The sequence below is a fragment of the Lycium ferocissimum genome, chromosome 7, assembly GCF_029784015.1.
Source record: "Lycium ferocissimum isolate CSIRO_LF1 chromosome 7, AGI_CSIRO_Lferr_CH_V1, whole genome shotgun sequence".
Lineage (NCBI taxonomy): Eukaryota > Viridiplantae > Streptophyta > Magnoliopsida > Solanales > Solanaceae > Lycium > Lycium ferocissimum.
In genome coordinates this window covers 52898415-52925124 of record NC_081348.1, presented here as the reverse complement: position 1 = coordinate 52925124, position 26710 = coordinate 52898415, and the positions used below count along the sequence as shown (strand labels likewise).

The 26710-nt window shown below is 35.9% G+C and overlaps 2 protein-coding genes across 2 annotated transcripts; one reads left to right on the top strand and one right to left on the bottom strand.

The window, feature by feature from the left end:
• Positions 1-15327: 15327 nt before the first annotated feature.
• On the top strand, positions 15328-17678 carry LOC132065646 (dof zinc finger protein DOF2.1-like). The gene is made up of 2 exons (XM_059459131.1): positions 15328-15654; positions 16636-17678. The coding sequence occupies exons 1-2, from the start codon at positions 15619-15621 to the stop codon at positions 17443-17445; spliced, it is 846 nt and encodes a 281-aa protein (XP_059315114.1). The 5' UTR covers positions 15328-15618; the 3' UTR covers positions 17446-17678.
• A 2020-nt stretch (positions 17679-19698) lies between these two features.
• On the bottom strand, positions 19699-21379 carry LOC132065645 (dof zinc finger protein DOF2.1-like). The gene is made up of 2 exons (XM_059459129.1): positions 21123-21379; positions 19699-20622 (listed from the first exon to the last, which is right to left on the bottom strand). Exons 1-2 carry the CDS (start codon positions 21156-21158, stop codon positions 19825-19827), a joined length of 834 nt encoding a protein of 277 aa, XP_059315112.1. The 5' UTR covers positions 21159-21379; the 3' UTR covers positions 19699-19824.
• Positions 21380-26710: the final 5331 nt, after the last annotated feature.

Below are 26710 nucleotides of genomic sequence, written 5' to 3'. Positions count from 1 at the left end.
CGAAAACACAAAGAAGGAGATAAAGAAGAAAGAAACTCGCCCATAAAACATAGAAAAATCAAAACATACCTTTCCTTTAGAAAAAAAGTTGCAGGTAGAAGAAGAGAAAAACACAATAGAAACCTTAGATTCACATTATTTTGATCTATATTGTGCTCTCTCTCTCTATGTTAGCAATTTCGCACATCTCTCTCTATCCGTGTTGGTCGCTTTGTTTGGAAATGAAATAATGTGTACAAGCCGGGAGATATCCTTTTTTTTTTTTTGGCAATTCGCACCACTGCCCTTCTTTTGGGGTGGTCTTTAAATTTTGCCCGTCATATTTGAAATCTTTAAAATTTGCCTTTCGGCTAACACCCATAGGTTCCGGTTCGAACCCACGCGTAGTCAAAATTTTAAAAAAAAAATTCGCAAGGCAAGTTTAAATTTCGCTATGCCGGACCCGGCATATTTTTGTTAAGGAATTATCAAAGTTATGCCGAACCCGCATACTTATGCCTTGTGGAGACTTGGCATAAGTATTTCCCAGATAACTTTGATAATTCCTTCACAAAGTTATGCCGGGTCCGGCATAAAAGTTTGCCCATTAAAAATATGCCCCCACCGCATAACTTTGATCATAACTTTGTGAGAGGAACACAATCTTTCGCTTTGCTTGGTTAGTCACCATGTATCTTTCCCCGTATCTATTGAATGTTATAATCTTTCATACCACTCCTATCAAGGGTAGAACATATTGCACCGTGATCCCGTAGGTAATCCGGTTTGATGTTTTTCAATGAGAAGTCAATGCAACATCTCCTTTGATGGAATTTATGGGATTGATTCACCTTCGATTATCTTTATAGAAAGGTTCTTCATCTGCTTTTAACGACATTGAGATGGACAACCTCTTGATGTGTAGCTGAAACTGTGACTTTGGACCAACTTGAAAACCCCTTTATAATTACCAAAGTTATGCCGGACCCGGCATACTTTTGTTAAGGAATTACAAATTTTATGCCGGACCCGATACTTAGACTTGGCATAAGTATGCCGGTCCGCATAACTTTGATAATTCCTTCACAAAGTTATGCACCGGCATAAAAGTTTGCCCTTTAAAAGTATGCCCCCATCGGCATAAACTTGTCAAGGGTTTACTAAACTTATCTTGATGGGGGCATACTTATGCCTTATGGGCAAACTTTGCCTTGAAGCATATATATGTATTTTTTCAAGCATATAAACCAAAGTTACATGGAAAAGTATTATCTGCAACCAAATGTCCATCCCATACAAATTCACACTTTGCCTGGCAATACAAAGTAGTTAGCAATTGTTGATAGACTTGAAAATTCAAGTGCCACTTTTGACATACCCAAGAAACATTTTCCCATCTTTATTTTGAATGCTCCATCACAAAAGGAAAATGGCCGGGGTACACTAGAAGAATAGGGGGCTGGCAAAATGAAATCAAATGGATCTCACACATTGCTAGACACAAATCGTGCCAATTACTTGCTGCATTTTTGGTATGCTAGTGGCATTGGTTTGGAGAGAAAGGAACCTACTCGATTTCAAAATACTCGGTTTCTTCGATAGACTTTGCAGAGAGATTGCACAACATATTCACATCCAAGGCGAAACAACTTCAAATGGCAGAGAGAGCTTTGCTATGAATTGCTATCCCTATTGTAGTTGATTGAAACTGCTTTTTCTGTAATAGTTGCTCCTAGTTTGACTTATACAAGTTAGTGAGTAGGAATTTTACCATGTACAGTTGAAGGTCGGCTTTAACTTTGTCTTCGTAAAAGTTTTTGGATGGAATAAAATAGACTTTCAACCAAAAAAAAAAGTTTGCCTTATAAGGCAAAGTTTAAATTTTGTATGCCCTCCCATAGACTTTTAGTTATGTTTAACTAAAAGTCTTTGTTGGGGGCAGACTTTGTCTTGAGGGGCAGACTTTTAGTTATGCCGGATCCGGCATAACTTTAACTTTTTCTTAAAGATTGTATGCTGGATCCGGCATACACTCCCCAGTTCTGCCTTGCGAAATTATTTTTTTATTTTATGCCTGAGCGGGGGTTCGAACCCCGTAACTTCATGTATTCGCTCATCTTTCCAAGCAAAGGGCAAAATTTAAAGACCACAAATATGAAGGGCAAAATTTAAAGACCACAAATTTGAGGGGCAAAATTTAAAGACCACCCCAAACGAAGGGCAATCCGTGCAAAAAAATGTTTTTTTTTTTTACATTTAACGACGGAATAGCGACGGATTTTATATTCCGTCGCTAAATAATACATTCATTTCTTTTAATAATTAATATTGCGACAAAATATTCCGTTGCTGCAAATATATATTTTTTTTCTAGAAAAATTAAAGGCCTAGCGACGGATATTTCGTTGCTGAATCCGTCGCTAATTAAAAATAAAATTTGTCGCGCCTCTTCTGTTGCTAAATCTGTAGTGAAATTTAAGGCGCCAAAAATTCGCGCTAATTATTAGTAACGAAACTCAGTTTTCGTTGCTAATCCGTCACTATATAATGAGATAAAATTTTAGTTGCTTTTCTTGCGACAAAATGAGAAATCCGTAGCTAATCCGTCGTTAATTAGCGACAGAATATGGTCTGTCGCTAATATTCCGTCACTAAACGCTGATTTTTTAGTAGTGTTTCCAAGTGTTTAATGAATTCATCATCTTTCCAACCATCTTAAGTTCTTGAAGAAGACATTGAAAGATTGAACCATTGAAAGACTTTAAATGTCCTTGAAAACTGCTTTTCAACCATCTTTTGAAACTTGACAAAGTTCTCAAAGACTTCAGACTTCTTTTTTTATTGGATATAACCAACTGTATCTTGTGTGGTCATCAACAAACAAAACGTAGTTTGTCATATGCTGAGAGGATTCAACAGGAGTTGGTCCCTATATATCACCATGAATTTTGAGCAATGGTTCCTTCTCAATTTTATTTCTCAATGCAAAAGGAAATTTACAAATTTTTCCTGACTGGCAGCTAGTACAGATAGTAGGCATTTTATTCCAACTCTTAACATCTATGAACTTATTCCTATTAAAAAATTGTAAAGACTTTAAACTAGGATGGCCTAATCTAGCATGCAAAATCCAATTTGTCTTCTTCCAGTCTGGTGTTGATGTCAAAGCAAAAATATTATTATCTCCCAGTGCATAGAGTACTCCTTTCTTAGTTCCCTTGGCCATTTGTTTCCCTCACTTCTTGTCCCTAACATCAAAATCAGATTCACCAAACTCAAGAGTACATGAATTGTCTTTTGCAAGCTTGCTAACAAACAGTTGATTCTTATTTATCTTGGGAACTACTAGTGTCTCCTTAACTTTCAATCCAGACTTAGTAGTATTTCCAACATGTGTGATATCTAAGTGTGATCCATTACCAACATTTATTTTATCAGTTCCATTGTAAGCCTTAAGATCAGATAGCTTACCTGTGTTGGTGGTTATATGATTGGTTGCTCCAAAGTACATACATGGCATTGTCCTCAGCTGTTGTGCCTTGCAAGTTAACTGATGCTAAGGCTTGTGGAAGATCTTCTACAGCTTGATATGAGTAGTCCCATATGTAAAAATATTTAAGAGCAGTATGGTTATTCCCACCACAAATTTAACAAGCATTATCCTGGTCATTGACTTGATTTGAACCTTGCACACTTTGATTGTTCTGAGTGCAGTTTTGTCCAGCAGGTCTAAAACCTCTTCCTCTTGAATTATAGCTAGAGTTTCCTCTATTCTGATTATGATTACCTCTGCCTCTGCTTCTGTTTCTTTGTGCAGAGAAGGCCATGTTGTGGTTTTCCTGAGACACTTCCTCATCATCTTCTCTCATGTCAAAGCCTCTAAGTGCATTGACAAATTGATTGAGTGTGGGATAAGGTGCCTTGCCGAGCATAAAAGTCCTGAAAGTCCTATATTTAGGACCTAAACCTCCAGCAAAGTTGATCACGTTGATATCCTCATCAATAGGTTTGTGTATGGCAGCAAGTCCATTACATATTCCCTTAAATCTTTCAGATACTTATCAAGTTTCTTACATCCTAACTTGATGTTTAGCAGTTGTTATTTCAGTTGAAACTCCTTGTCCTTTGTTGTTTGAAGATATGCTTCTTCTAAGCATTCCCACATCTTTTTGGCTGTAGAATAACCAACAATAAGATACATGCTTTCCTCAGTCATAGTACCTGAAGTTCCCTTCAACATGTTGGAGATTAAGACTTCTAGTAAAGCAGAAGTTAAGCAGGAATAGAACTGTGTACTGATTAGGATAATGACTATGTATATCCTGCGTACATCAGTAGAATATTACGTGTATACCAGTAGTATATCAGCTTGAATAGGACACAAACATGTAGTTAGAAGTTAATTAGGACTCTACTATTGTCATGCTGATCCATCAGTGTACTCGAGCCTATATAAGAAGGCTATATACACATAATGTTAATTACACAAGAAATATATACAAAACTTCTCTTTTCCTTTCTATACTGTGTTTCCTACATAGTATCAGAGCATTAAAGAAAGCAAAAGTTGCGTATCTAATCCCTCCCAGAATCTCTTCATAATGGCCTCAAACTCAACCCTTATGTCACTGTCAACTTCGTCCTTGCATCACCTAATTGTTGCTTGTCCAATCAAGCTTAAGCCTACTAACTACCTAATTTGGAGAACTCAGATCATGAAACTCATACAAGTTCTGAAAATACTCAACTGAATCAACGAGGAGAAACCAAGTAAAGAAGATTCACCTGTCACAGAAGGAAAAGAGAAGCTTTGTATATATTTCTTGTGATAATCAACATTATGTGTGTATAGCCTTCTTATATGGGCTTGAGTACACTGATGGTTCAACATGACAGTAGTATAGTCCTACTTAACTTCTAACTACATGTTTGTGTCCTATTCAAGCTGATATACTACAGGTATACACGGAATATACTACTGATATACATAGGATATACATAGTCATCATCCTAATCAGTACACAATTTTATTCCTGCTTAACTTATGCATCACTAGAAGTCTTAATCTCCAGCAATTATTACCAAAAAAATTCATGCTTTCTGTAGTATTTTGTCGTGGCTTTTTCATCCCTTTTTTTCCTTTCAAACTGTTTTGAATTGCTTTTCTTTGAGTCGAAGGTCTATCGGAAACAACCTCTCTACCTCTCAAGGCAAGGGTAAGGTATGTGTACATTCTATCTTCTACAGACCTCCACTTGTGAGATTATACTGGATATGTTATGGTTGTATATTATTAACCAAATTTTCACTTAAAAAAGAAAAGAAAAGCAAACTCGGATAAAAAGAGGTGTCTAAATAGTCCATTACTATAATAATGATGAGACAGGAGGAGAACAGCAGTTGTCCAGAGATAAGGTAGCACAATATTAATTTTAGGTAAACACAACATATTTGTCCTTCTCGGGTTCGCCAAGGTTGTTTTCATTCGAACATGGAATAATCGTTGCTATGAGTATGAAGTATTACTATACTTGTATCATTTCGTCTTCTTCAAGCACAAACTTGTCCACACACTATGAAGCACGTACTACGATCTTAACTTGTATAAGCCCACGTGGCACTAAATACAGAGTAAACTTTATTAGTTATAAACAATGAGGAGTAGCTTTGGAACAAGGGTAAAGTTATTTCTGTGTGACCTAAATATTAGGGGTTCGAGCCATGAAAATAACCGCCAATGTTGGCATCAGGGTAGACTAAGAGGTGCAGCCCTTTCTTAAACCTTATGCAGAATGCTTTAGGCACCGGACTGCCTTTAAAACAATGACAAAGATGAGCATAATAAAGGACACAAGAATAATGAAGACATATGAATTATGTAGTGTTATAATGAGATCATTTATAAAACCAAAATTCGGGTAAAACTTAAGTATTCGTTTATTCTTAATGAGAGGTTTCATCAAGTCACATAAAGGCAAATATAACGTTATGATAGACAGTACCAAATTCATTCTGTATTTTTTATGTGAAGCATAAATTTATGTACAAAATTCTATTCAAATTGCAAAAAAGGTTTGAATTCATAATTAAATAATTACAGTAAATTCAATGCTAAAATTTCTAAGGTTGAATTCTTAGAACTTAAAATTTTAATTCGCCTGATTTGGGTATGAATTTGTCTTTAGTAGCTGAGGCCTAGGAGCATTTATTCCTCCAAGTGAGCCTTTTCGGCGCAAATCCGAATTTGTTTGGATCTTAAAATGAATACTGCACTGGATATGAAATCTTCTTTAATAGAGAACGTTTTATCCTCGAGACAGAATTTTTTCAATGCGAATTATATCCAAATAAGTTTGGTCAAAAAATAAATATCCAACATCAGGTGGAAAATAAATTATTAAACAAAGAAAGAAGAACACTTTTTTTCATGACATATAACACCAATATCCATCGGAGGCGGACGGGGCGGCGCGGGGGGGGGGGGGGGGGGGGCGGGGGCGGGGTACCTGGTACACTAATATTTTAAATTATCCAATTGATGGTCGTGAATAATCATATGGAATTGCAAATCATTCTTGTACTCGATTTTTCTATGGTTGAGAGATTACCTACCAATGATAATAATTAAAGAGTTTGAATAGCATGCATTACTTTACTATTTGAATATTTCCTTCTTTCCTAGTAATTGAACTAAATTTCGATAATAGATAGTTGTGTTTTCTAAAAATGTCTTCTAATAGCGTATTAATTTTAGTATGAATTATGATTTGCTCATTTGATAAGATTGCATAGAAATTGGGGAAGTTTTGATAGTTTTATAACTTGTGGGGTTTTCATATTTATGAAAAAAATACAACTTAAGAAATCGAAATTGCATGTTCAAATAAAACTTCTACTATGTTCAAATAAAACTTCAACTTCAAATCGACCTGATTTCAAATCATGTCTAAACGGTTTTTTTTTAATACCAAATTAAGTCAAACTAAATCATTAGTCGGGACTTTTTTCGGTTTGACTCGAATTATCGATTTGGAGCGATTTGTCGGTTTTCTTTGTACACCCCTAGTTAAGATGTTACCTACCAACTATAATAGTTAAATGTCCAAACGGGGGTTGGTTAAACAACTTTGAGTTGTATTGAGTTAAATGGATCTGATTCGTTAAATAAATTTAATATCAAAAAATAAAATTTTATGTGACATGTTATGTTAACTAGGAAAGAAGAAGAGAAAGTGTGTTCAGTATATTTTGATAGAAATAATAGAGTTGGGTGATATTTTTAATCTTAAAAGAATAAATATAGCATTAATAGACAATTCTTAATACATGAATAACTTTTAAGATTCTTAAACTAGCACCGATGAAAAAAAAGAAAGATATGCAAGTCTTATGTCCAGTAGAATGAGGGCCAACTTTGTCTAATTTCATGATCATGATTTGTCTGTCCCTTTCAATTACAATCAAGTAGGCAGCCACTATTAATATCCTTGTTTTCCAGGGACCCATTATTCAGCCAACAGTATTTTCTCTTTCAATTTTATTTTCATGCTTAGATCTTGGCGCCCGAAATTGGACATCTTTCCTTACTTTTGGCTTTATATTTCAATATTATTTCTGCCACTATAAGAAGTCTCGTTTTTTTGTTTTTTGTTTCTATTCGCTCCTATTGAAGCTCCAACATTAATTTGGGTAACTCCAAATCATAGTCAAAACTCAAAAGTTGAGGGGAATTTTTTTTCCTCAAAAAATTTGGATATCATGTGTAGTCCATCTATTTCACGTTGGAATTCTTTTAATGACAGAAATAAATACGAAATAATTTACTAACCGGCAAGATTATGAATGAACTAAAAGTTTAACAAAGAGCAGAACGAAGTGGACTAGTAAAAGTGCAAATTAGGATCTTTTCTCTTCCTTTTTGTTTTTGTTTTTGTTTTAGTTTTTGTTTTAAATCCTTGGGTGCAAAATTCGCATCGTACTCATTACATCCTTGTAACAATGAATGGGGATTCTATATAACATACATTTAAATATTGTAAATTCATATTGTTCAAGTTAAAAATTAAATAGAGAAAGTTTGATATTCTCTTCATCTTTTCCTTATTTTTAAATTAACCATAACCAAACAAAGTTTTGTGCTCTTCATTCTTTTATCTTTTGGGTGGGGTTGAGAGAGGATGAGGATAGCTTGTTTAGAGCCAAAACGTTGTTCCATCTTTCTGGGGAAAAATATTCATCATTTTCTTGTATTCTTTTATGAGAAAAAAAAAATCTTGATCTTTGGGTCTTTTGAAACTTTATCATTTGATGATAAAATAAACTTTTTCTTGCTTTGATGATTAATCGATCGAGATGAAATATACTTAAGTCTTTGGATGGAGAGATTTCATTATATGTACTTTCAGTTCCTAAATGTAATTCTTTTTGTACCTGTTTGAGTATACCGAAAACTTTAATTTGAAATACAAACTGAATTAGCACATTTTATTTTTACCTTTTTCAAAGATTCTCTTCAAATAACGCTTGAAAACACCTTGTTTCAAACTAATTTCCTCGTAAATCTATATGTATCCATCTAACAGGAGCCAAAAAGCTAATGGGAAGAGGACTCTGGCTATTTAACAATTTGCACATAAAAGCAAATGGAAAATGCTCTTGCTTAATATATTGAACTAGATAAAAAAGAAAGAAGATCCTTACACATTCATATCATCGATCGATATAACTCACTGTTTTTAGTTCTCGATTTTAATTCCACACTAAAAAAAAATGCAAAATTTCAAGGGATATTTCCATCGGAAACATAGATTTTCCAACGAAAAGTTCGTTGAAAACATTTTCGACGAGTCCACTTCTGACGGTTCTACCGGAAATGCGTGTTTTTAGTAGTGCCACCACTTATCCTATACCCTATATATAGTAAAGCAAAAAATACGACTAGAAAAGAATATAATAATCTAAAACTATCTACACCAAAATTTCTATGATACAGAAGTGGAGTGCAAGAAATCTTTGTAGTTAGCATGCAAAATGAAAATTCCTGTTGAATTATTCTTGGCCTAACAGAAATGACATGAGCAAACACTAGGAGAGCGTTCAAAACAGGACAAAACATGAGATAGACATTGATCACTTTCTTTTTTATTTTTCCCTTTTGTCGTTTTATACATTAACTAAATATTCCATAAAATAGTCTCAAGAAAAAGATCAACCGAGTAATTAGCGTATGGAAAGGATCTAATATAGTGTGTAAGTGGGGACCAAAGAATTGGGCAGCAAAATACATAGGCCCTTCATTTGTATAGTTGCATTTCACACTCATATGGGTCCCAAAAACAGACCACATTCTTTCTTGTAGTTGAATAAATAATAAGGGAAAATTAACGCGGATGCCTACGCCACCAAACAGAATTTAAAACATATTACATGATATTTATTTTTAAAACTATATTTATAAAATATTCAATACATATGTTCAGAATTATGTCTCCGAATTCAAAGAATATTTGTATAGTCACACAAATATTAAAGGTATGCCTAGACAATAAATTTTAAAAAAATTCCTTTTATTCTTAAACTCAGATGAAGTGATATATATTTTAATTGTGCATAAAATCATGTAAAATTACGATGAATAAATAACATCTGCATGAATAAAATTCTTTCACTTCTATTTACAGGTTTTAAGCTTCAAAAATTAAAAGTCCCTTGGTAAGGAGTATTTTCTTTCTTTAGTAGATTTATCTTGGATAAATTTAAATCAGTCGAGTAAATTTCGAATGCCTAAACTAATACATGATTTTAAGCTCTATACATTAATAACGTAAAACATATTTACACAATCAAATAAATAGTAACAAATTTAGTTATCACATTTTAAATTGCAGTAATCATATAAAAAGTTCCTTATTGATAGACTATGTAATAGTATAAATATTGTAAATATTCCCTTCCTTATGGATTGTAATCAGGTCCTGTAATTTAGGCTAGTATCATTCTAATTAGGGATACCTACTTTGTATATAATAACTTTGATACATCAATATAAGACGGATTGATTTCCTACATGGTATCAGACTAGGTTTCCTTCCCAAACCCTAGCCGTCCACCTCTCTCTTTCTCTTTCAATCCTAACCCTAGCCGTCCCCTTCCTCCTTCCTCTTCTCCCTCCCATGGCTGACAACAAAAATTTCCATTCTTCTTTAACCGTCACGAATGTGAAATCCTTAATCCCAATCACTCTAGACATGGAAACCGGCCATTATCACGAATGGGCAACCCTATTCAAAGTCCTAGCCCGCGTTCACTCCGTACTCGAGCACATCATACCACCCACTGACACCGCTGAACTCACCGCGTGACGCAACAAAGGCGGCTAACCTTCCGCCCGGAAACGCCTAGACGCGGTGGTCCTTCAACGGATATACGCCACCGTCTCCCATGATATTCTTACCTCTATTCTCGTGGCGGATGATGTTGCCGAGAAGGCTTGGAATCGAGTTGCTCAACTTTTCCAAGATAACAAACACTCACGGGCGCGTACCTGAAACCGAATTCACCACCACAAAAATGGCCGACTTCGGCTCGCCATGGCCTATTACAATAGGCTCAAGTCTCTCACGGATCGGTACTTGCCAACGTCGGTCGCCGGTGTCCGATCAACGTCCGGTCTTGCGACTTCTCGCCGGCCACCGCAGACGTATGCACACTTTGTCACCACCATTCAACAAAAGATGTCTTGCCTTCTTTTTCTCTCGAAGCAGTGCTCCGGACTCAAGCTCGAAGATGCGGCTGAAGGAACGTGCCCGCGATTCCAACCCCCGCGCTCTACTTGTCGATAATGACACTCCCTCTCCACCACCCGCGGTCACAATAATTTCGCTAACCGACGTGATCATAATCGTGGGTGAATTCTAACCGAACAAGTGGGCAAAAATAACAACAACAACGCCAACCGCGGGAAGCAAGGTGCCGCGCACACGGGGATCGCCTAAGGCGGCGCGTCCGACGGACACGACCACAGGGGGCCACCGGCTCCGCCGGCGCCCCGTGGCCACCGCCGCCCGTACCCGACGAGACAAGGGCAGCACGACCCGCCACGTCGCGGCCGCGGCACGCATTCTCCCGCGCGGGTCCTCGGCCTCGCAGCCTATTCCACGACGTTCCTCCCAACTCGGGTACACTCCGATGTACGTGGAGGGCAAAATGGCGTGATACTCTATCCTTGCATCAACCGATGACACCGTGGCTACGGACACCGGGCGACTTCTCACGATCGCCAACTCAGTACTCTCACGTCTTATTTTAATTGGAGCACACCAGAATCATTGTTGGTAATGGTAGCACTATTCCAATTCGAGGCTATGGTCATACATCCCTTCCCCCACCTAATGCTCAATTACGTCTCCGAAATGTCTTGCATGCTCCAAAACTCATCAAAAACCTTGTTTCCGTACGTAAATTCACTAAGGATAATAATGTTTCGTTGAGTTTGATCCTCTTGGGGTTTTACGTGAAGGATTTACCGACGGGGAGCCGCCTAACGAGATGTGAGAGCACCGGGGAATTAATTGTATCCTCTCAATGCCACGAATGGTCCACTCCACCATCCACCTTCCTTGCGCATCACCTAGCTTGCGGCATTCCCGCCTCGGCCATCCGGAAAAGCTATCCTTAGTTCTCTTCGTAGTAATGCCTTAATTGAATGTAATAGGGCCCGTACTTCTTTTTGCACCTCTTGTCCTTTGGGGAAACATGTTAAATTGCCATTTTCTCGATTCGTTGTCGTTTACTACTATGCCGTTTGACATTATTCATAGCGATTTATGGACATCTCCTCGTTTTAAGTTCTAATGGGCACCGCTATTATGTTTTCTTTCTTGATGATTATAGTAATTTTCTTTTGGACTTTTCCTATCTCTAACAAGTCCCAAGTGTATTCTATCTTTCTATCTTTTAAGGCATTAATACGGACTAATTCGAAAGAGACATTAAAAACATTCAACGTGACAATGGGCGGAATTCGCAAACGGGCAATTTCAATCTTTTTGCGCCTCCAACGGTATAAATTTTCGGTTTTCTTGCCCCCATACATCCCCTCAAAATGGCAAAGCGAATGAAAATTAAATCCATTAACAACATAGTGCGCACTCTTCTTGTCCACTCCTCCGTCCCCCTCTTTTTGGCATCATGCTCTCCAAATGGCCACCTACCTCCTCAATATACTTCCCACTAAAGTCCTTAGGCATAAATCACCAACCCAAGTTCTCTATCAACGAACCCCCTCATATTCTCATCTCCGGTTTTTGGGTGTCTATGCTATCCACTTTTCCCATCTACGACTATTCATAAGTTACAAGCAAGATCCACCCCGTGTGTTTTTTTGGGCTATCCGTCGAATCATGAGGATATAAGTGTTATGATTTGTCCACCAACAAAATCATCATCTCACTAAGATGTCCTCTTTGACCAAACTCAATTTCCTTCTCCAAATTGCACTCCCCTCCCCAACGTCCTATGAATTCTTGGACCATGGCATTTCCCCACATACCTTGCATTTTCTATCTCCACCTGCTCCTCCCGTCGTTCCCTCGGTCCACCCCTCCACCGCTCCTGCACCCGTGGACACGGCCGCCAGCCCCTCCCCCATCGCCCCACCCGTGATCGCCAGTCCACCAGCCGGACACGCCCACTCGTCCCTCCCCCCCACCGCCCCACCCGTGATCGCCTGGCCAGCCCTACCACCCACCCGCGGTCATCGCCCAAACAGCCCTCCCGCATGGTTACTAGAGGCCAACGCGGATTTTCAAACCCAAACAACCTTTCAACTTAAATACTTCCCTCTCTCTCCATCTCGCCTCCCGCGAAATCCCGTCAACGCTCTAAATGACCACAATTGGAAAGTCTGCCATGGTTGATGAATATAATTCTCTAATTAATAATAAGACGCGGGAGTTGGTTCCACGTCCCCCGATGTGAATCTTATTCGTTCTATGTGGATTTTTCGTCATAAAAAGAATTCTCGATGGTTCTTTTCGAGAGGCACAAAGCCCGTCTGTCGCGATGGCAGTGTCTCAACAGTCGGAGTTGATCGCGACGAGACCTTCGGTCCGGCGTCAAGTCGGCTACTATTCGCACCGTTCGAGCATTGCACTTACACACTCTTGGCCCATTCATCGCTTGGATGTCAAGAATGCTTTCCTACACGTAATCTTAACGAGATCGTTTATATGCATCGCCTATCGGGTTTAAGGACCCACAACATCCCCATCATGTCTCGTCTCTTGAAGAAATCGTTGTACGCCTTAAGCAAGCTCCCCGTGCACGGTTCCAACGCTTGCGTACTATGTCTCCACCATTGGTTTTTCACATACAGACCGATCACCGGCTCTTTATTTATTGTCGAGGTTCTCGACATTGCTTACATTCTCCCCGCTATATGTTGATGATATTATTCTCACAGCCTTCTCTCGATGCTCTCCGAAATCCATCATGTCTCGCTAGTGCCGAATTTGCTATGAAGGATTTGGGCTCTCTGGGCCTATTTTCCGGGTATCGCCGTTATCCGACTTCACACGCATGTTTCTCTCTCGTAAAAATTACGCAGCAGACATTATAGCGCGCGCGGCACGACCGCTCGTAAGCCCCGCCGTACACCTACGACACCAAAGCCAAACTTGGTGCCACGGCCGCCCTCCTTGCGACGATCCCACCCAATATCGTAAGTTGGCTCGCCCGCGTGCGCACTCACATTCACACGACCGTACATCTCCTACGCGGTTCAACAAGTATGCCTTCACACGCATTTATCCTAAGGTCGCCCATACGCATGCTCTTAAACGCATAGTCCGATACATTCAAGGTACTATCGACTTTGGTCTCCATCCGTACAAGTCCTCCATCGCTCTCTTGTCTCTTATACCGACGCATCGGGGGCGGTTGTCCCACACTCGCCGCTCCACATCCGGTTAGGCCGTGTCTTCCCTACCGATAACCTCCTCTCCCCGGTCATCCAAACGGCAGCCCCCCACTATGTCTAAATCGAGTGCCGAGGCCGAATACCGTGGCGTCGCTAATGTAGTATCCGAGTCCCGTTGGCTTCGCAACCTCTCGGAGCTCCGTTGTCAATTCGGTCACGCACATTAGTCTATTGTGATAATGTTAGTGCCATATACCTATCGTGTAATCCAGGTCAAAGACCAACGCACTAAACATATCGAGATGGACATACATTTCGTACGTGAGAAAGTTGCCCGTGGAGAAGTTCGTGTCCTTCACGTCCCGTCCCGCTACCGCATCGCGTATATCTTCACTAAAGGTCTTCCGCGCGTGCTCTTTGATGATTTCGTGGACGCTTAAGCGTACGACAACCTCCCGCTTCGATCGCGGGGTGTGATAGACTATGTAATAGTATAAATATTGTAAATATTCCCTTCCTTATGGATTGTAATCAGGTCCTGTAATTTAGGCTAGTATCATTCTAATTAGGGATACCTACTTTGTATATAATAACTTTGATACATCAATACAAGACGGATTGATTTCCTACACTTATATTATCATTGAATATAAATTTAACACCATTGTTTTTAAATCGACAATGTAATGAACAAAACAAAGAAAAATCTAAGGAAGTCTCACCAGAAATTTCCATTCTCTCTGTGTAAATGCCTGAATATAGCTTTATGTGCGTGCTAAGATGCCTAGATACAATAGATGCACACATTTCTCATACATCCCTTTGTAATCATTACACCATTTTTTTCACTCTCATACCGTCTATACTACGCCTAGCTAATTTCAAGATAATCACTCAACTAATCATTATTATTTCAAAAAGTAACTTTTTTTGTTGAAGGAAATTAGAATCAAGAATATTAAAAATAACAATTTAAAGTTGTAAGAAACTAAAATTGATTAGGATTGGTATTTTAATTCATGTCTAATTAAAATTTATAGTCAAATTTATATGAAAATAGGTTTTTCCATTTTGAGTTAATGTAAGTTTCATACTATTGGAAATAAGAATACTACTAGCATTTTCATTAAAAAAAAAAAAAAAGGAGATATTGTGAAGATTGTAAAAAACATCAAGAGATTTAATGAGTTCATGAATAAAATATTTTCCTTCAAAGAAAAAAGGTGATTTTTTTAAAATAATATCTTGTTAGTTAAGTGATCAGATATGATCTATCGAAAATAGCCTCATCCTTACAAGATAGGGATAAAATGTGTGTACATTCATGACGCACTTTGTAGATCCCATCTATAAAATTATACTAAGTATATTGTTCTTGTAGTTAAGTGATCATATGAGAAATCTAACCACTGAACCCAGTCCCTCCCCCACCCACCCCATACCTCTCTTTCTATCTCTATCTTTTTTCTCTCTATATATGTACACATGAGCTTGAGTTAGACGGCCATAAGTTTTCTTCTTCTTAGCTTTTGCATTACTTCTTCTCTTTTTCTCTCTATTCAAATCAACCCCTTTTGGTTTTCTTGAAGTTTTATAGATCAATCTTTGTGTTCTTTGTTTCTGAATAGCCCCGGATATTGAAGAAAAAAAAAAGCAACTTGGAGAATTGAATTTGAGTTGCTAAATCTTTAGAGAGCTACAAAGCTGATTAATGTGCATGAATGAATCCTTCTAGTGCACAGCTTCATCATCACCAGGTAAATATTATACTTAAAGAGAGAGAGATGTAAACAAAATGATGGTTTCTTTCTTTCATTCTTTGTTTGGTTACTTTGTTAGTGTTTGTTTTTTCTTTCTCTTTTTGTGTTTTCATATTTCTCTCTATGTGTTTTTTGTTCCTTTATAATTTGTGTCTTTTTCCTTGTCTTCTATTGAAGCTAAAAAAATTATGGTTGTAATAACTAATGTTCTTCATTTGTGTTAAATCATAATTCAGTAGTCTAATAGCTTTTTCTTATCAAGATTAGTGAACCAATTAGTTTAATTCACTTGATCTGAACTTCTTGTGTTGCTTTTAGTTTTAAGTTCTCTTCTCTTTGGATTTAAGCTGAGTTTGGTGTCCTTTTTTTCCTTTTACTAATGTTCTATTTGCATAAAAAAACTGTTTGGCGGATCTTGCTAAAATTCAAGAGAGCCTGTTAGAAAAAAGAAAGGAAATCTAGAGAAAATGTAATTTTCAATAGATACTTTAAATGTAAAAGCAAAGTATACGTAAATCCTTTGAAAGCATGTAAGCTTTCTTTTTATTTAAACTATCTTTTAGCAAATTTAATCAATGATTTTAAGAGCATTATTTAGGTACTTGGATTTACTCTAGTAGTTATATGAATTAGTACTGTACTGTGAAATTCATCATAAATTGACTAATAGTATTACAATTTACACTTTTCTATATGAACTTGAAATCAACAATTAACCAAAAATGTGAGTGGAAGAGTTAAGTTCTAATCGAGGACGAATCTAGTTCATGATTCATGTGGACTCAATAACTTTTGCCTAGATCAGGTACATGTATTAAAAGATTCATTAAATGTATAAGAATATTTAGCTTGAAACTCAGTTCGCTGGTCTGATTATTATTGTATGTTAACTTGAGATTGCTAAAGAAACTCATAAATTTAAAATCTTAAATCCCTCTCTGTCGTACTAATGTCTCTTTTTAATTTGTGGTCTAACAGGAAATGTCATCCCAAACACTAGAAAACATGTTGGTTTGCACAAAACCAGAGCAAGAAAAGAAGCCAAGGCCTCAAGATGAAGCACAAAAATGTCCAAGATGTGACTCTGCCAACACAAAATTCTGTTACTACAACAACTACAGTCTCTCTCAGCCTAGATACTTCTGCAAATCTTGCAGAAGGTACTGGACTCAAGGTGGTACACTCAGAAATGTTCCAGTTGGTGGTGGCTGCAGAAAAAAACAAAAATCATCATCAAAGAAAAGCCAAGATAACAGCCCTCATAATCCTCTCACAGTACCAATATCTTCCTATGATTCCTCCACTGATTTGAGTCTTGCATTTGCTAGGCTCCAAAAACAGTCAAATGGGCATTTGGGAATTAGTCAAGAACATGATAATAATAATAGGTCAATGATGTATAATCCTACTGCCCCTTCTAGCTTTCTTGATGCACTAAGGGGTGGTTTTCTTGAAAATGCCCCAAATGGATTTCACCACAACATGTACTATGGGAACATGGGGCAAGTAGAAAATGGAGGACTAGTGGATATGGGAATGAATTATGATCAAGAAATGAGTGTTACTGCAACTACTGCCAGTAATGCAATGACAACAGTGAAGCAAGAAATGTGCAGTATGGCAAGAGATCCAGGTGAGAATAATAGTAGAATTTTGTGGGGTTTACCATGGCAGATGAATGGAGATGTAAACATGAATATGGGAGATTTTGAATCTACAATTAGGCAAAGTTGGAATGGATTTGGGGGTTCTTCTTGGCATGGACTTCTAAATAGCCCTCTCATGTAATAGATGTCAGAAGAACCTCTTTACAAAGGGAAAAAAGAAACATAGAGTTTTCCATTCTTAGATCAGCTTAATTTAAATATGTATGAACTTTGTGTCAATTGTGTTATCATTCAGCTGAATCATTTTTTGTTTCATGAGCTGTGTATGTCTTAGGTTTGTTTGTCTAATACTTATGGACAAATTAGTGAAACTTAAACTTTGGTCTCTTATATTCAGTTGGAATATTTGTCCAATTTTGTATGTTAACTCCATTTTTGGTCTTAGAATAAAAACCTCATCTCTATATCTGAAATACTCTTATGACAATATAAATGTTATAAATTATGGTATGTTAAATACTCACAAGTTCTAGTAATATCATCGTTTATTTACCAAAAAAAAAAAAAAAAAACTCACAAGTTCTGGAATATTTTGGTAAGTAAAAGTGTTTTTTTCCTTTAAATTTGTTAGTCAGTAATAAAAAGGAGCAAATAACTGACATCCATTTATTTAAGGAGTTACTATGTTGGTTTGATTAAGGAAAGTGAATGTGACAGATTTAAAATCAGACATTGATGCTTCACAGTTGGATCTGTGAAATCTGAACACTATCTTCAACTTACAAGCTGGTACTATTGTACCTAGTCATCAAATGATAGATTATTAAAATGGACGGTAGCTTGTTTTCAAGATATTCTATGATGATTGTTTCTTATTTTAAGGTAGATCCGATGATTATTTAAAACTGAACGAATATTATGGAGGAATAATTAAATAATAATTGAGGGTTTGTTGGGACTTTCTCTCTTCTTTCTAAGCTTTGGAATTTCAGTGAAGCATGAGCACTAATTTCGTAATAGATTTTCTTCTCTTGCCAGACCAAATCTTACTTCAAGATTTGGGCGTGACAGGTTTTACAATATTTTATGCTATTATTTAAGAATATTTTATGCTATATGGTATGTTTTTCTTCTGAATGTCTGATATTGACAATTGGGAGCTTGCTTTTGGACAATTTGACAGTATTTTCCTTGAATGCCAAATCATAACCCACCCACCCACGCACCAACTTGCATTAGGGACCTAGGTAGGGGACAAAATGGGGTCATTCGAAGCCCTTCACCAAAAACTTACACTATGCAAGACTAAAATTATCTTTTTTTAGGTATACAGTATGGAAAATGATGTTTGGACAGAAATTTTGTGGGCAAAACGAGGATTGATGTCAGGTTGTTTGAGGATGAACATTGCGCTAAGTGAAGGAGAATGTAACAGCCCAATTCCTCATTTTTGGTAAATGCATCTATTCTTCTGTCCCAATGTATGTGATACTTTTCATTTTTAGAGAATCAAACAAGAAAATCTTTAATCGCGATTTATTCGTATGCCCTTTAAATAATTTAAACTGCTAATTATTGTGATTTATAGTACTTTTTATGTAGTTTTTGAGTATGTAAATTATTTTTCAGAAAATTTAAAGATTGTATGTCTGGATTCACGGTCAAATTAAGAAAATTTGACTGACGAGATCCGAAATGTATTACATAAATTAGGACGGAGAGAGTAATATTTTGAGACTTTCCCTCGGTTTATATGATGTTTTGGGATATGTTGGTATGTTTGGTTTTCTGCTATCACTTGGTGCATCGCGATCGCGGTCACCAAGTCGCGACCCGAAGAGAGGACTGAGTTGTGCATCGTGATCGCGAGAAGTGAGATCGCGATCAGTGTAGGATAAAGGGAAAATTTTGGTCTTCACCATCGCGAGGGCTATGTCACGAATGCGATGGAGGAGACTTGACATATGCGCCAAGGACATTTTTGAGACATTAGTAGCTACCGTTATACTATGGAGAGTTAATTTTTGAGAGAGAGAGTTTATGCAATTCCTAAGGAAAAATTGTCTTTAACCAGGTAACTCTTCATGTTTTACCGTTATACTCTTCATGTTTTAACAAGGAAAAATTGTCTTTAACAAGGTAATTTTTTCCTGAGTAGTGTCTAAACCACATGATACATTTAACCAGTCATTTTTGTATCTTGAGTTAGATTTCCATCTTTAACACATGAGAACCAAGTTGGGCAGCAAGATTTCACCTTATGTTTACGCTGCCAATAAGATAAGTATTAAACATTGAGATCTACTGATTTTACCATGGTTAAGGTAATTATTTTAGTTAGACAATTGTTGATCAATGGATTTGTAAGTGGAGAGTACAGGTTTAATGAAAATAGATGTGCACAAACTTGAGAAATACCATACTGGAGGGGAGCTGGTTCCAAAAAATTGACAGTGAAATTACAATACTAATATTAATACATACATTAATTAAGGCATGTAATATGAGTCAGATACAGTACTTAAGGCATGTAATATGAGTCATATGACTAATACACTCTTCATACAATGATACTACTATTGGAAAGTCCTTGAAAAGAAGAATCCTCAAATCCATTCCAACTTTGCCTGTTTGTAGATTCAAAATCACCCATATTCATGTTTACATCTCCATTAATCTGCCATGGAGAACCCCACAAAACTCTACTATTATTCTCACCTTGATCTCTTGCCATGCTGCAAATCTCTTGCTTCAGTGTTGTCATTGTAGTACCACTCATTTCTTGGTCATAATTCATTCCCATTTCCACTAATCCTCCATTTTCTACTTGCCCCATGTTCCCATAATACATGTTTTGGTGGAATCCATTTGGGGCACTTTCAAGAAAACCACCCCTTAGTGCATCAAGAAAGCTAGAAGGGGCATGAGGATTATACATCATTGACATAATATTGTTATTATCATTATGTTCTTGATCAATTCCCAAATGCCCATTTGTCTGTTTTTGGAGTCTAGCAAATGCTTGGCTCAAATCAGTGGTGGAATCATAGGAAGATATAATTGGATTATTAGGGCTGTTATAATCTTGGGTTGATCTCTTTGAGGATGTTTTTTTGTTTTTTCTACAGCCACCGCCAACTGGAACATTTCTTAGTGTACCTCCTTTAGTCCAGTACCTTTTGCAAGATTTGCAAAAGTATCTGGGCTGAGAAAGACTGTAATTGTTGTAGTAACAGAATTTGGTGTTGGCAGAGTCACATCTTGGACATTTTTGTGCTTCATCTTGAGGCCTTGGTTTCTTTTCTTGCTCTGGTTTTGTGCATACCAACATGCTTTCCAGTGCTTGGGATGACATTTCCTGTATGAGTACCAATCAAAAAGAGAGATTAGAACTTGGTCGCTCGCATTGCTGGTTCCAAGTCCACATAAAGAAGCATAAGCGTAAAACTAGTCAATTTATGATGAATTTTCGCAATACAGTACTTATTCATATCGATACTAGAGTCAATAAAATTCAAAGAACTCAAACAATGTTCTTAGAATCATTGACAAATTTGCTAAATGATAGTCAGTTGAAATAAAAGCTTACATGATTTCAAGGGATTTACGGGTACCTTGCTTTTACATTCAAAAATATCAATTGGAAATTGCTTTTCATGAAACATTATGTCGTTGTATTAGGTTAAGTATGCAAACAGACAGTTATTAACACACAAAAAAAGGAAGAAGAAACAAAGAATAGAAGATCCCCAGTAAAGTGACCAAGACAAATTAAGAATGATAACGAAGAAAGAAACCATCATTTTGCCTAAGGTAATAACACCATACTTTACATCTCTCTCTATATATAATATTTACCTGGTGATGATGATGCTGTACACTAGAAGAATCCATTCATGCACATCAACACTCTCAAGATTTAGCAGGTCAAATTAAATTCTCCAAGTTGTTTTTTTTTTTTCTTCTTCCAATTTGTGGGGCTATTCAGAAACCAAAAAGAACACAAGCTAAGAAGAAGAAAACTTATAGCCGTCTAAATGAAGCTCATGTGTATATATAGAAGAAAAAAATGTAGAGAAAATGGAAATAGGGTATGGGTGTGGGGTTGGGTTCAGTACAGTACCTGTCGTAGTATGGATGAGAGATAAAGAATGGTGTAATGATTATCAAGGGGTTGTACGAAAAATGTGTGCATCTATCTAGGCAACTTAGCACGCACATAAAGCTATATTCAGACATATACACAGACAGAATGGAAATTTCTAGTGAGAGTTTGTTTTTACATTTTTCTTTGTTTCCTTTCATTACAAAGGTAATTTAAAAAAAAAAAAACGTATGAAAGTTTTACACTAACTCTTTAACTTACCGTAACTATCTTCTTTATCCGAATTTTTCACCGATAATATAAATAAGCTCACACAGACAATGGTTTTAAAAATAAGAGTTATTAAACGTCTTTTGATTCTTGTGATGTCTGTTGAAATGAGAGAGTTACCAATTATTTAAAAAAGGCATTATTCTGAAACAAACTAAAAAAAAAATAAAAAAAGCGAGACTCTTAAATAAAAATGGAAGGAGATCTTTCTACGGCATGAGTGTATAAACACTCTATTTTTTAGGAATTGTCATTTAAAAAAAAAATTAGGATATAAGTCTTTGTGGTGATGTATATTATTTCATATTCGAAATTTATAGGCTCAATTGGTTGAAATTAGATCCAGAGAAATCTACACAAGAAAAAACACTTCTTGTCCTGTGATTTTTAATTTTCAAAGTTAATTTTTGAAACACCTATTTAAAAATACGAGCGGAAGGTTCTCAGATGAAAGAATTTCTAAAACATCTAAATAAATTCACTTTACTAGTTCATGAACATGCTACAATATCCAACAGCTTTGTTGATTTTTTGGGTTGTTGGAATTTCTGATTCGATTAGGATCAGGAATGCTCCCATGCATTCGTTTACAGAATCACTCTCTGCTCTCATTTTTATTGGTCATTAAATGCTTAGCCAGCTCAATTTATTTTTTTCATTTTAGGACATATTTTATTAGTTCTGTTTTGATTGCCTAGCTAATACTATCGTTGCAAGTAACCTCTCAAAAATAGGGAGTTAACAATACTTCTATCAGTTACCTGGATTATTTTTCTGATATCACATACCAACCGAGCCCTAAGGGATCGTTTAATAAGAGGAATAAGATGGGATATCTCATCAAAGTTGAGATTATTTTATCTCACCTTCTTAATGAGACAAATTAGTCTCAGTATTATAATCTGAGAATTAATAATCTAGTCTTTGTCAAACGACCCCTTATAGTTTAGTTATTCAACTACTAGAAAAACTTAGGCCATGACCAAGAAAAGTCTTAAGTCTGTTTGTGGGACCCATTTGAGTGTGAAATGCAACTATACATATAGGGCCCTAAACGTTTTGCCCATTTCTTTTGTCCCCACTTAAACACTATATAGATCCCTTCCATGCCTCTGTTAATTATTCGGTAATCTTTTTCTTGGGATTATTTTATGGAATATTCATTTAATTTAAAAAGGGACAAAATGGAAAACAAAATAGAAAAGAACTGTGATCTATGTCTATCTCATATTTTGTCCTGTTTTGAAAGCTCATTGTAGTGTTTGCTCATGTCATTTCTGTTAGGCTAAGAATTATTTAACAGGAATTTTCATTTGCATGCTAACAACGAAGGTTTCTTTCACTCCACTTCTCTATATATCATGGAATTTTTGGTGTATATAATAATATTTGATTATCATCACGTTTTTCGCTCTTTCAAAAAAGAATTATTAGTCTATATTGAGGCTCGATTATATCTATTGTGCAATTCTCATCAATGATCCCTTTTTGTAACTATTTAGTAAATGACTTTCTATATATATATATATGGACCTTTCAGACCACAGACTAAAGATTCCTTTTAATTAAAATTGAAAATTTTATGAGAAAACAGTAGATGACGGTCCAAAACTTTGTAAGTTAATGCAAAACGTTACGCGACAGTCTAGTGTTTGTAAGGTTGAGCAGTATATGGAAGATATATCCTAATTTTCCACCGTACTAAACGACGTTCTTAATTTTGCTCTCTATTACCCTTTCCGTTCATTCATAGTTTTACCGTTAGTAAATTATCTCGTATTTGTTCTTGACAAGAATGGAGCTCTAGTGTGAAAATGGTAAACTCCATATGTCCCTTCGAGAAAAAAAGGTCTATATATATTTTCCTCTCGATCTCTAATTATATGGTTTACAACCGGAGGTGAATTTAGGATTAAATACGTTCACCACTAAAAAAAAAAAGAGAGAGAAGGGGGGGGGGGGTGAATGTATTAAGTGGGTGCGGCCATTTAAATTTTTATACTTATGGGTTCCAAAGAGATAGTTTTATACTAATTTTAAAAAATATACGCATAAAATATCTAATTTTACAGAGAGACCATGTGTTCACGCGCCCCAATTTTAGTACCTAAAGTCGCCCATATTTACAATTATCCTCAAGTTAGAGTTTCAATAGGAATCAAGATTTAAAAAAATGAGATCTGTTTTCCTAATACGGGAATAATATTAAATTAAAAGTACAACGAAAGATGAACTTATCCAATTTCAAGTAGTATACAAGCAAATCTAATCTTTTTTTCCTTAAAAATAACTTTGAATCGTATTTGTTTGAAATGGTACACTATAAGGATAAAACATTAAACAAGAATAAAATAAAAAAAAATCAGAAAAAGAAAAGACTCTTCGGTGATTAATGGGGTCAATGGAAAACAATAGGATGTTAATAGTGGCTGTACTGGAATATTGTAATTGAAAGGGACATATGATGATCATGAAAATAAGATAGGATACCCGCATTCTACTGGACATAGTCAGTACTTGCGGCACTTCATTTCTTTTTCAATTTCACACTCATGTTTGATATTTATTTTGAAGTATGGATTAATTTGGATTCGTACTTCGTAAGTAAAGGAGAAAATGCTCTCTATTAAGATTGTTTACCTTCCCAAGATTTAGGATTCGAATTTGAAACCTACAATTAAGAATGGATTTTTTTTTATCCACCTCATCACCATCCTTGATAATAAGACTTCTCATGTTCAGGGGCGGATCCAGGGTCTGAGCAAGATGTTCACCCGAATACCTTCGGTAAAAAATTACACTGTATAGATAAGGTTTTTTTTTTTTTTTTTTTTTTTTTTTTTTAAATGTGCATATATAGAATTGGAGTGCCCTAAAAATAATATAAGAGGTTCAAAATTCACCTTGAGTTTCTAAGTTCAAATCTTAGGCACTACATTCTTATTTTTTGAACTCTCTCAGTGAAAATCTTGAATCCGCCACTGCTCATGTTCTCCTAACACCACTTATAATTTTGAATAGAAGAATCGAGGGAGCTAAACTGGTCCCTACCTAAGGCCGATCTAGGATTATTTTATCTTTCTAATCTTTAAGACTTTTAACATATTACCATTTTATTTTTAAAAAATGAATTCATATTATTTATTTCAATTTTAGTGAATTTTACGCCTAAGTTTAGGTTTTACATTGAAAATATTATGCTAAACATAGTGTCTAAACGCTAATCGACCACTATTACTCATAAAAGACAATTTCATATCGAAAATCTAAACCAGGAACCTATAAATAAGAATGAATGATTATTTACGTTCCCCCTAATTTTTGGTGGTATAAGTGTTGTCACTATAACACTACCTATATAATTCATGTCTCCCCATTATTGTTGTTTGTTTTTATATATGCTTCCGGTTTCCCCCCTCATTGTTTACAAACAAAGCTTACTCTCAATTTACTGCCACGTACGTGGTCCAATATAGTAAGTTAAATCATAGTACGATGCTGTATGGAGTGTGGACAAGTTTGTGCTTGAAGAAAAAGAAATGATACAAATATAGTACTCCAATTCATATTTCATACTCATAGTTGAGATACATGATTCCATGTTCATATGAAAACAACATTGGCGAATCCGACAAGGACAAATATGTTGTGTCTACCTAAAATTAATAACCATATGTACAATTAATTTACTGTTCCATTTTTGTATGAAGCACTGCGTCATCATAATTCATTGTAGTAATGGACAATCAGGACATTTCTGTTTTCCCAAGTTTGGTTTTTCCTTTTTTCTTTTCTTTTTTTTTTTTTTTTGGTGGAAATTTTGGTAATAATATCATCCCTAATATCAAACAGAGAATTTTGTCATACTGATTTCTGATTGCTGCTTGACGAAAACAGCTACTTTCAAGTAACTATATATTTTTCCTCGGCACCCCCTTACATTTGAGCGAACACGGTTTATTCGGCGCACACAAAAACTTTAATTACTCCTTGAATTTAGCACTTCGATAGCTTCGGCCCCTAACCAATCTCACCTGATGGTGTGAGACACACGGGTTACACCTACAAAGAGAGTGCATTCACGCTTTCTATCACATCAATATGTCTAGGGGTTTAAGACTATCAAACTGCTATATAAGTTCATGGAGGGTTACCAAAACCAATTATAATTTAGATGTGGACTGAACAAAACATGTTAAGTTTAGGGGATTCTGAGGTATTTTGCCTTATCTATGTATACATGTGAAAATTTATTAAAAGTACAATAATTGATTAATGGTAAGAATATTAAAGGTTGAATTCATCAAATTAAAATTTTGAATTTGCTTATGAGTTGGTACTATATATTGGATGTGACTTATGCAAGATTTATCAAAATTAGCACCAAAATTTAAATCAAGAGGGTGTTCCATCACACATAAAGCTGTGTATGTCGATAAAATCAAGTTAGAGCTCTCGTATAAGTGAGTTAGTTAAATGAGGGTCATTGTGGAATGGATAAAATTCTTTTTAAATTTAATAAGATGTCTCCAGTTCGAACCTTGAAATAAAAATTCTCCTAGAGAAGATTTTTTTTTTTTAATGAACTTTACGCAATAAAAAATTCAAATTAATCAATCTCAAAGTCGGTACTGAACATCAGGTGAGTGATAAATAAAGTATAATGCAAAATATGAAGAATTTTCTTCGGAATGACAACAAAGTGGATCGGAGGTGGTTGTTGAAATATAACTTTTATCCTTTAAATTATATTTCAATCTAAAAAGAAGATGTACATGGCAATTAATTAGGCTTAATGCAAATATTATTGGTGGTTGTTGAAGGGAACTGAATAATTTTAACGATTTTCTTGTCCATTAAGATAGTAAAATGAAGAGCACATGCAATCCACAAATAAAAGAAGGGAATAACCAATTAAAAGTAGATGAAGAGAGGGCTAATACTTAGCCAAACTTTCCTCATCCTCTTTCCCAATATTTCTAAATTTAGAACCTACATTCTTGGAGTGGTGGGAAAATCAATGTTATCCTCAATAGCAGTAATAGTATTTGTTAGCCAACAACAACAAAAT